This window comes from Danio aesculapii, chromosome 17 (genome assembly GCF_903798145.1).
Source record: "Danio aesculapii chromosome 17, fDanAes4.1, whole genome shotgun sequence".
In the NCBI taxonomy this organism is placed as follows: domain Eukaryota; kingdom Metazoa; phylum Chordata; class Actinopteri; order Cypriniformes; family Danionidae; genus Danio; species Danio aesculapii.
The window spans coordinates 28,048,217-28,060,730 of NC_079451.1; the positions used below are offsets into that span (position 1 = coordinate 28,048,217).

Genomic DNA, 12,514 nt, shown 5'->3' on the forward strand with positions numbered 1-12,514 from the left:
CAATTCAAACCAACACAGCTCTGTTTAAAAATGAGTTAACATGAAACACATGTCCTCTTACCTACAATCATGTGGTTGCAGATGTCACAGAAATGAGGCTTCTTGAAGATGTGCTCCAGGAAGGTGTGGGCATTGGGGTCCGTCTGGCGAGGGGCACGGGATGGAGAACAGATTGTGATTGGTAGGTTGCCTGGGATGACGGTGGGAAGCGGTGGGGGTGGTGGAGGAAGTGACATCGCTGGGGAGGCCGTGACAGACACACCGATGCTGCTCAGATGACCTGTGCTGCTGCTGACATCTGAGAGGAGTTCTGTTTGAAACTTCACATCCTCGATCGGCCGCTGGAAAAAATTATCAGCGCTTTTGCTGCGAAGACTCTTGGTCTTGAAGGACAGCGAACGCTTTAGCCTCTGCAGCTGAAATAAACAGAAAACTAATGTTTAAACATGCATCTCTTAGCATCTTATTTAAGGTTCTTTCACACTTATTAAACATTTCTTGACTGGAATTTTACATATGTTAAAAAGTACGAGCTCTAGTTGTGTCAATCAATTGTGTCATTGCCATCCAATATTTTGTCGTTCACAAAAACATTGAGGGCAGGGTAGAGTTGCACCAGCTGTTCGCAAGTTCTTTCCTAACCTGGAACGTTAAGTCCACAATAGGGGCTTAGTAACTACTAGCTAGTTTGTAACTAAATTTGTTCTTACTTCAATTGCACAACATGTTCTTAAGGCAAACTGTGGTTAGTAGGTCGTAAACTCTACATAAAGTCTATATATAAATATATATATATATATATATATATATATATATATATATATATATATATATATATATATATATATATATAAACTGTCCTATGAAAATTTAATGATAAATTACATTTTTATAGTACATTACATTACAGTCAGTCACTACCCAGCAGGCACACAACATCATAAGACGTTAATATTAGGTTAGATTTAGGTCATGATGACGTCAGGTGACCAAAATTCAATGTCTAAGGACAACCCTATTTGGTTGATTTAGGTTGTGTTGGACAGTGACCAAAATCCAACGTCTGACAGATGTCATAGTGGTAACGCCCACACAACGTCAAGGTATAACATGACTAGACGTTGATGTTTGGTTGATTTTAGGTTGGACATTGACGTCCTTGCCTGCAGGGTAATAACAGACGACGCACATACCTGCTTCGTGAGCCATGAATGCATGTGAAATACACATGATATCAAAACATTAAACTTGAATTTTTTTATATCCTACACATGATAGAAAAAAGAGCAGGTAGAATAACTCAGTCATGAAGAAATTCTCATTTTAATTGATGGATACAATTCACATAAAACACTCCTTGAAAAAAAGTTAAACTCTTCTTTCAAAAATGCGAGATTTGGGGCTGTGAGTAGAGGGAGATCATTCTTTATTTTCATTGCAAGCTCCTTGGTGTAAACTCATCTCGCTGTCATCTCTTTTCTTCCGTTTTACATGGAGGAGGCTGCGTTAATATTTTGTTTGAACGTACTGTTACATTTAACTAAGTTCGGTGGTGCAACACAAAAACATTTAGTAGTGCATAAGTTGTAACTTAGTGTTCCACTAATTACTAGTCACAACTAGGCTACGTGTTAACTTACGCACTGCTAGTGCAACCAGCCCCTGGTTACACTTTTAGCATTTATGCATTCATAACAAGCATTTTGGGGCAATTCAGAGCCACAATAGCTAACAAGTCTGACGAGCATCGTATTGGGAATGAATTTGTACACTTCCATAACTTAGACATACAGCTTGTCTCTGATGCCACTGTTATCCTGAAGTCAACTTTGAATTGTTCGAGGTATTCCATTATTAATAAGCAGGTGAACTCTCCTTCTTGCATTAAATCTCAGGTTTGATGAACCCAATATTTGCGCCCTTACTTTTAAAGAAATTAGAGGACAACAAAATTACTTTTTGAATTAAACTTTTTGAAGCCAAGCTTAAGATTCTAAATAGCTTTTAATGCATAGTAGTAGGTCTGTCACAATAATCAATATATCGGCTTATCACACAACACATGGACATGACCTCAATCATTTTGGTGATGCAATGTATATCGTATCATACAAAAAAAAATGTCTCTATCTCTATTAGAGGTGTTAGTGTCAGTATGGTTAAAAAAACACTATAGTATTTACTCTAAATTATAATTCATGTGGGAGTCTGACAACTAAAAACACAGCCTCTGTTACTTTTTACCTTACACTTTTATTACTATTTATTTAGGATTTGCGTTTTCACATTCTGACTCTGGTGCCTAATTTTTAAATTGTTAAAATGGCTGTAAATTAAATATTCTTAAGAATAAAATATGATGTGTTCTTTATAAGAATGTACTTGCATTGTGATGATATTATATTGTCATTCTGGCATTAAATAATGAGTGTCATAAAATGGTCTTAAAATGACAATTATATTGTTTATTGCAATATATTTTGGTGCAATATATCATACAACAAAAATAGATATCGTGACAGGCCTATATAGTAGCACTGACACTTTTCTCTGTTTTATGCTTTGCTGTATTTTTTATTGATATTTCTTGTATTGTTTTGCATTGTTTGCTTTTTAGTTGTGTTGTATAATTTGTTTTTACTGGTGTAAAGCACTTTGGTCAACCTTGGTTGTAGTAAGGTTCTATATAAATAAAGGTTGATTGATAAAAATGTATCTTCAATCAGTCGGTTGCTTTCTTATTGGGATTTTCTTCACAACATTTGCACATAAGGCAAGGTTTCCGTGAATGATCAATATTTAGAATGATCAGCACAAAAAAAATCAAATCAGTGTGCAAAGACATTTATACCCCATATGATGCAAGTATCCCTGAAAGCATTCAACAACTCTGAGTGAGTGAGCGGGCAATTTTGCTTGGCATGTGTCAAATAAGGACATTCTCACTTAAACAACCTCCGTATGATTACATGACCTCTCCAGTCCTCATATGTTAACCTAATTCAACAAGGAGAGCACTGCGGATCATTTATGTTCCTGTAATACACTGAGCATCAAAAGGTTTAATGAAAGAGAATAGAGGAAATGGCGAGAAAGATTGGCTGTCATGTCTCTTGGTACGTAGCCTCTTTGTGCGGTGCACATTACCCATGATATCAGTCATCCGCTGACAGCCCTCTAAATTAGCTGACAACACCCACCAGGATCATCTTTGCCTACTAAAAATGTCCTCTAGGCCACACTAACCTGCACTACTTCCCCAAGTAAGTACTGCGCACAAGAATGTAATTCAAATCTGAACAAAAATGAAAAGTGCTAAAGGTCAGACTTCTCAACAGCCTCAACAAATCTTACACATTTCTTTCTACAAAGCCTGGAACATTCAACATTAAGGATGAATCTAAATTTTGGCATCTGAAACATTTGATTTGGTTGAAATGATTGTGAAGGGAAGAAAACGTTGACTGAAAAAGTGTCATTTCTACATTGTCGCATTTTGATTGTTCATGAACAAAATGTGGATAAAAAGTATAATTTAAACCTGGATTCTTGCTGGGTTGGTAATATCAGTTTCTTTATTGAAGTCCATATTCATATGGATTGTTGTTTTGTTTTTGCACATGAACTTCACACAGCACCGGACGTCCCACAGAAGTAAAATTGACGTTGGTACTCCAACGTCAAACTAACTTTAAATTTTGGTTGTATATGAAAATAAAGTCACCCAAAAATCAACGGATAATGATGTTAGCTTTTGACATTGTATGGACATCACATTATGACATTTTGTACAAAACTGTATGTATAGTGTGTCCATTGTCATATTGTAGTGATATAAACCCAACAAGTCTCTGTTTTAACATTTCCTGATGTTAAAATAGGACCCAAATCCCAGTGATTTTGAGACCCACCGCAACGTGATGTAGGAGTGTGATTTCCCCGCCCACCGAATTGTTTGACAAGTGCCATGTTTCCATATTAACATGTAAGCACATGTCCACAGAACATTTTGTTTAGCAAATAAACTGAGATTACAATGTCTGTTCCAACTCTCTGTGTTTTTTTAAGTTTTATAACTTTAAAACATTATAAAACAGAGCATGTTTGTAATAAAGACAGTGAAATCGCTATGTAATTCTTAAACGCTATAATCACCACGGCCGCATGGTGTTAGTAAATGCTAATATATATGTGTGTGTGTGTGTGTGTGTGTGTGTGTGTACGGCAAACGGCATTTATGTGAGGCTCATCATTTAAGAAAAGGCTTGAAATAACTCCATCGCAAATACATGAAATAAACATACTTGGTATTTTTGACTAATGAGCTGTATTTTAGCTTTATCCAAGTCTGTCACTGACTGCTGTTTATCTGACGTAACGTATGAGAAGTAGACACGCACGTGGTAATAGTGGGCAAGGAGAAGCAGCTCATTTGCATTTAAAGCCACAGGCTACAAAAACAGCTACAGTGTATTCAGACACAAAAATGGGCAGATTCTGGAGGCTATAATAAATTGTCTGATGGGTATTTTGAGCTGAAACTTTACAGACACATTCTGGAGACACCAAAGACTTATCTTACATCTGGTAAAATAGATGCCCTTTAAAATGACATAGAATTTTAGTTAGGAAATTACACAACATAAAACCAACCAAAGACAAATGTCTACTGATGTTAGACTCTGACATTGTTTAGATGTAATATTATGACGTTCAAATGATGTTGAATTTAGTTAGTTAATCTCACAGCCTTAAACCAACCAAATATCAATGCCAGATGACATTGCTATTAGATGTCAGCTGACGTTGGTGTTAGACAGCAAATTGACATTAAACTTTGGTCACCTGACGTCGCAATCAAAATAAAACTAAAGATCAACCTCATATGACGCTGTGTACCTGCTGGGTGTGATCTGACATCTAATAATAACAAGAAGCTTTGCACGTTTAATATTTTACTTTTAAACAAAGTTTCCGATTTTTTATTTTGTTACCAATAAACTCAAAGAATTAATGTTGATTTAACACTCTTTAGTATGACATGACAGATCACAGACCCCTGTAGCTGGATCAGTTCAAACACACCAGCACAGTTTTATTTTGACTAATTATTATTAAATATACTTGATTAATTCGTTATTATTAGATCAACTTTGCTTTCTTATTCTGACATTTTTTCATTTCAGTGTTTATGTAAAATTCATTGAAATGCATTACCTAAAAGTCTAACATAAATAGAGTTATACAAAAGCATCGGTTTCACATTTTCACTGGAAAACAGTATCATGCCAATTATAATAGGCAGTTGGTTACATTATAACTGATCATTTGAAGCCAGTTTTGCAATCCCATAAAAAAATGCATGTATGTTATGGATAAAAACTGCATTTACATGATCAATAAAATAATATACAATGATAATACAGAACTCGTCTGATAAGGAAACTGATGGTTTTATCAGTTTGTCCACAACTCTGCCCACAAATCAGGCCATCTTTGTTGTTGAGCTCTATGTTTCCGTGTGTGTGTGTGCACGTGAGTGATATATGGCCCATTTGGATAATCCTCTCACATTAGATTTCCACCAATCAAAATAAAGAATCAGTGCAGTGTGCTTAGTGAGCCGCATGCCAGTGTGTTATTATGACGCCATATTGATTTCTAATGCCCGACAGAGAGTAATTTATTGATTAGTCTCTTCTCGCCATTCCAGTTCAACAGTGCTTACAGTTCGCTGTCAACTAAAAAGTATAGTTCACCTAAAAATGAAAATCCATGTCATTATTTACTCTCCCTTCACTTTTCCCCCAACAAGTTTGAGTTCCATTCTTCTGTTGAACTCAAAAGAAGATATTTTGAAGAAAGCTGGAAACCTGTAACTATTGACTTCCATAGTATTTGTTTATCCTACTATGGAAGTCAATGGTTAGGTAGGTCTGTCACAATAACTAATATATCGACTTATCTTGCAATACTTGGAGATAACCTCAATCAATTTCATTTTACAATGACATTTACTTTCTACCTCATCAATGTCAAAATTTACATTTGAACCTTTACCTAATAGGACATTTATAATAGGACATTACCTTTTTAGCATCAAATTATACAGGTAGAATCTAATTAACCATAAGAATGCTATGTATTTTAAAGTGTTTTGGCTATTTGCAATATTATGCTGTTATATAAATAGTATATAATCAGTGGCATACAATTATTTCAAAATAACAATAATATCGCTTATCGCAACATGTGACAATATATCGCACAACAAAAGTTTCTTATCATGACAGGCCTATCAATGGTTACAGGTTTTCAGCTTTCTTCAAAATATTTGAGCTCAAAAGAAATAAACATTAATAACCACACGAGAGTAAGTAAATAGTGAGTAAATTTTCCTTTTTGGGTGAACTATCCATTTAAATGCAAATTCAGTCTTAAAAGCAGACTGAAATCTCTGTGAATCAAATGAAAGTGAGCTATTGGTTTAGAAGGTGGTTTTAAGTTGTCCCCCTGACATTTATAAGGCACCTGCTTTGTGGCAGAACTGACTGTAAACAACAGGCTATCAAAAAAGCTGTTGCTGAAGTTCAAGTTCCACTTTTTCTGCCAGTTCCAATAAATTTAATGAAACAACCAAAAAAAAAAATCAATGATGCCTGAGACTACTGCTGCTGATAAATGCACACGTCTGGTTCTTCATTATGAGATTTCGAGGCGAGGTTCTTTATATATTAGAAATGTAGAAAAGTAATGTCAATAGATTTCCCCAAGTCATTTGCACTGATTAAAATGGTTAATGAGGGAAATATGCCTGATCGTTATAAAAGAGCAACCAGATCGTTTAACGCAACTTCAAATATAAGGCTTGAATTAAAAATGCAACAGAAGTGCCTCTTTCCAAAATGAATGGCCGCTTGTGCGAGAAAATCACGAATCTTCTACATCTATTAGGAATCAATTCTGCTGCTGTCAGCACCAAACGCATGTCCTGCTCTGCCCTGAAGGACGACTTTCAGAGACGGAGCTGATTAAGCTGGAAGTCAGGTATTTTTTCCAGCAAAAGATTACTGTGTTTAGCAAAGGAGGGACACGTTTTATTAGGTTGGCTTACTTGTAATACATTTTCATCTTATCAAACATAATCATACACAGAGAACAGACACGCAGAAAGATGATTTACTTCGGGTTGCAGTCATAAAAGGTGTTCCTGGATCAGTTCAAGGTGCCATGTGCTCATGAATATGTTAATTGGATACAAAAATAACTGGATCTTCTTTTAGTAATTAAGTTCTGAGATGCATGATAGATTATCAAATAAAGCCCTGACACTGATGAAATCCTCTGATTATTGTGCAAAAGTTACTCTCTCTAAATATTGTCTTCACTGGTAATGTTTTTTTAGTGATGGTTTCATCCCTTTTGCTTCTTGGAAATTCTGTGGAGCGCAACCAGCTCAGGAAATTAAAATTTTAATATATTTTTTTTTCATTTTGAATCAAAAGTCATCCATTACCAACTAATGAGTCATAATCTTTCTTAGGAGACTACTCCATCCTTATTAGGCATATTCTCAGGAGTGTTCTGCAATGGAACGGTCGAAAATAACTTATATGAAAGCTCATTAATCAAATATAATGTGGATTTTGTTTCTTTAAAAAGAACTCTCCTTTTTCAATCAACTCAAACCTGATTATAACACTTCTGATAAATAATAGTGCTCCTAATGCTCAAAGTAACAGCTCTCAATTACACACAAATCCCTCTTCAAGACACTTCTGAACAAGTCAATATTTAACTCCATAATGTCAATTGTCGTTTTTTTTTTTTCTTCTCTAACAAATATTTTATAAGTTTGACAGAAGCATCTCATACTGTATAGGGAGGAGGAGAATGACACAATGTAAATGTAAATAATGAATCAGTTTTCTGAACAACTGCATAAATAAATAAAGCACTACTGCCTTTCAGCACCTAATCTCTACTGACTCAATGACAATAAATATGCAAAATTCCCAACTGGCATTGAGCTCTAAAAGCACAGTGACCCGACCAACATTTCTGGGCTGAATGTAGAACTCAGGGCCAAAGATGACCCAGAAAAACAGATGAGCTCAAACTCAGCACCAATGTGACAAAACGCCACCCACTACAACCTCCTAAATCAGAGACAACAAATCATACACCAAGGTTGAGCAGAAACTAAGTATCACAGCAAAAAATACAGATGCAGCACAATTTTCCCTGGCGAAATGAAACTTAACTTGTACACTCATATGAGCCCTACTGCATGCAAACAATATAAATCAAATGATATTACTGCCAGTATATGAGTAGTATTCGGACTATAATTGTTCAGATGATTAAACATTGTTATTGGTAAACATAAATCAACATATTCTAAATACAAAAACTATCATCAATCACTTTAATTTAATATTTTACTCTTCTTTTACAGGCCAAATGAACGCCTGAGCTAAAGAGTTTTGTACAGCATAATGAATTAGAAATAACAAAACTGGGGTGAAAAAAATGTGCAGTTAAAATAAAAATTCCTCTGTGGGAAAAAATATTTACAAGGCAATCAAAAACCTATTTGTGGAAGGGCTTTGGAAAAATCTGACATTGGACATTTTGTTTTTCTGCGATATTTATTGCAATTTGAATATAATCATTTCACCAGATGACTTGAACAGATGAATTTGGAAAGAACTCATAATTTTATATTAATTGGGATGATTTTGTTGGCCAGATAACCTGCATAAATTTGCTTGCACTTTTTTTGAGGTGTCTAACTGTATCCGAGTATAAGTTGAATATCAAATGCAAGCAAATAAAACTGCATAGTCTTCATTTTATAAAAGTTAAATGTAACTGTTATAATTTCTTGAAAAGAAATTATTTAAAGGACTTAAAAACAAATCAAGCAAGCACACTTTTGCTCTATTAAGGTTAAGCACACTTAATCTTCACAATCACTAGCTAATATAGTTCTTGGTCAGCTATAATTCCTTTCAAATTTTGTAAGGGATAAGTAAACTAAAGATAAACTTGGCTTTGCAGATCTTGCGATGTGGCTATTGTGATTGATTACACTGCGATATCGATGTTGAAACGATAAATTGTGCAGCCCTAATTTGTGAGGTAGAAAGTGAAAGTTGTTTTTAACATGCGATCTGTGATCATGTTAGTATAAGAACTGGTATCATGAACCCTATCTGAACCATCTCTAATGGTTGGAGATTTATTATTACATATATTGAAAGTGTATAACCATGTTTTTTGGTGTATTTACTTGTATAGCCACAGTTTTACCGTGGTTAAACTCGTTAGTGTAGCAAAAGGACAGTTAATTTGTGGTTACCACTGATTACATACGAAAAAAACATGCTTTTGTAGTAAAACGATTGTTAATTTAGCTTATTGGTCGGTCAATACGCTATTGTTTACTAATTAGTTAGCTATTTTTATTTTAATGTTACTAAATGTTGGGTTAAAATGTTATCTAATTGTGTTTAACATATTGAATTAAAGTATATGAAATAAAACATGAGTGTTATTGTTTGTTGATGGATGGAGTAACTATTTCATAAAAGTAAATCTTTAGCTTATCGTGGATTTTAAACGGTTTTCAGTTACACGGCAACGTTACAGTAAAACAAGATTTACAACAACACTACTCTTTACATTTGACGTAATATAGTTTACACGAGGATAAGTGACATATAACTTAACCACTTTAATATAAAGTAGACAAGTAACGTTAAAACTATGAACCAAAGTTTGACACACAAAACGTCAAAAACAAACGCTCTCTCTAATAATAAAGTGCACATAATTGTCGGTTTCTGAGGTATGTGTTTCAAACCTTTGACTCCTGCTGGCTGATGGATGAGGGGGACTGAGGCTCACGGTGGTCCCGCTCGTTCTCCTTGCCCATCGTGTCCTCCTGAATCATGTTCGCAGGCGGAATCATGCCGATAACAGTTCAACAGCACCAATCTGTCGGGTACGTCTGGTGCCAGTCGCACTTTACATGTTGAGTTGAGCTGGAAGTTCTGAACTGGCGAACGCGCTGAGGATAACAGGTCTGAATGCACACAGTCGTACTCGCCTATCGACTTTCCATCGGTTTGTTCATTGCATAGTGGAGACGCAGACAGTCCGCTCCAGATCTGCTCTCTTCATTAGAGTCAGGATCGTCCGTCCAGCAGACTGACTGGATCTGACTGTCAGCGTGTGGATCAGCCAATCACAACCCGCTAAAGGAGGAGTTCAGCTTTGATGGATACCCGTTGCTGATTTTTCAGTGAGCAGACTTTGGTGGTGTCTCTAATCTTGTTCACATTCAACAATAAAAAAATAGTGATTATAAAAAAGCTATAATATTTAGTGTCTTTCTTTTCATTTCAAGTTTTGGACAGATCTTTTTATCTAGTGTAATTTATAGTGGTTTCCAAATTAAGCTTGAATAATAAGAGGCATTCAAAACACAAAGTATTTAAGCATTCAAATCTATGACAAGTTTTTTTTTTAATTTCCAATTTAAACATTTTTAATAGTAAAATACTTTGTTGTTCAAAACCCCATTTCTGGCAATTCAAGATTGCAGGGATTTGATGAAGTCATATGTTTTCTGCATATTTCAAGATTTGTCAATGTCATTTTTACCCATTGTCATGGATCACTACACTGTAAAAATATATATGATCAATTAGTTGACAGCATATGTTTTTAGGTCATTGTAACTTATTAAACTAAGTTCATAATTGTCTAACTTAATTGTATGAGTTACGCAAGCTATTTTAAGTCAGTTTAACGTAATATAATTTCAATGGACTCATAAGGTTAATTTCATTCAGCTTGAAAATGTAAGGCAACCAGGATTTTTTACAGTGTAGATTTTACAGGCTATAACAAATAATACTATCTATATATTAATAGCTTAAAAATTAAGTGTATATATATTTGTCAGTGTACGTTTTTTATTATATACAACTGTGTAATCAAAATTGTGCTCTTTTCTTTTGGTGTATTATTCATTTTATTTAAAAAAGCCACATCAAACTTAATTTATTTAAATTCTTTAACATATTTGTTTTTGTAGAAATGTGTGCCATAAATAGTGTCAGCTTTGTTATCACACATACTTTGCCTTTAACTGGTGAAATTAGTTTCCACAACTATACTCAAAAAAAAATAACTCATTAGATAAACTCAATTTAACTAAGGACAGGATTTCCATCCAATAAATTTGTTTAGCACCAACAAAAAAAAACTGTTTACACAATTAAGTGCAATTGAGTTGGTCCAACATGATTTTATCAAATATAAGTTTAAATACATTTGTATTTTTATTCAAATTAAACACAAAGGTCTGATAATATCATGTATGATTATGTGTCGTACATTTAGAAGTTTCTAAGTTTTATTTGAATTATTTTAAGCATATTTCATGAGTTACATTTCCAGTTGATCGAGACTGATCTCAGAACTAATTTTAGGACAGTTATTGCTCACTGAGCCATGCCGTAAACGGCATTTGGTTTTGCTAATTAAGCAATTAAGGTAATCTCAAAACTCAAAGCATTGCATAATTTTTTTTAAATCTTCAAACTAAAGTGACGATTAAACTCAACAAGTCTTTCTATTAACTTTAAACACCTTAGATTACATTTGTCTCTCTTATTTCAATGCCACACAAAGCATGGAAATACAAATCCCCTAAAAGGTAGTTGTACTAACACAATTTCTTTCAATTTCTTCAACGCTTAAGTTAACTAAATGGTTTACTAATTTAAGTGGACTAAACATAAAACAAATAAATTGGCCTAAGAAATTACAAGAATTGTGTTGTTTCAGCTCATTTTAAACAGGTAGTTTGAACAAGCAGCAGTAGTCATTTTTTAAGTGTATGTAAGATACAAGAAGACTTTCCCTTGCTGATAACACATTTAAAAATATCTGTGCTCTCCTGGAAAATAATATTTATCTACTATTTTTAGATCTAATATTGATCTAAAAAGCTTTTACACCAAGAGTTATTCTGTAAAATGTGAAAGTTATTACCACAAGATCAACAGAAAAATGGCATTTATCACTGATTACACAGTAAGCTGTTTAATAAAAGTCTTTTAATCGCCATTTCATAACTGCCACGTTCTTGCCATTTAAGCTAGCAAGCTTTCCAATTTAAAAAATGGTCAAATCTGTTATCATTAAGTTATAGTAACAGTGTTGGCTGCATGTAACAGAATAGTGCTGACAAACAATGATGAAATGATTTGTGAGTGTGTGTGTGTGTGTGTGTGTGTGTGTGTGTGTGCGTGCAAGTTTTTTTTGTAACAATTTGTAATGTATATAAGCCTACCCTGACTATAAAAGATAAAATGCTAAAACAAATGAAATTGTTATTATGAACATGAAAATTATGTCATTTAGACACAAAATATGAATATTAATTAAACTTATGTAAAGAAGCCACCTGCATAACTGTGTAAAGGCGCCATATGTG

The 12,514-nt window shown here is 34.2% G+C and overlaps 1 protein-coding gene across 1 annotated transcript in view; it reads right to left on the reverse strand.

Moving 5' to 3' along the window:
• The window catches only part of stac (SH3 and cysteine rich domain), a 45,508-nt gene extending 35,333 nt beyond the window's left edge, over positions 1-10,175 (reverse strand). Inside the window, exons 1-2 of the mRNA XM_056477778.1 lie at positions 9,869-10,175; positions 62-416 (exon numbers count right to left, since the gene is read on the reverse strand). Coding sequence (XP_056333753.1) covers positions 62-416; positions 9,869-9,976 — 463 coding nt within the window. The 5' untranslated portion in view covers positions 9,977-10,175. The remainder of the gene's footprint in view (positions 1-61; positions 417-9,868) is intronic.
• Between the last annotated feature and the right edge of the window lie 2,339 nt (positions 10,176-12,514).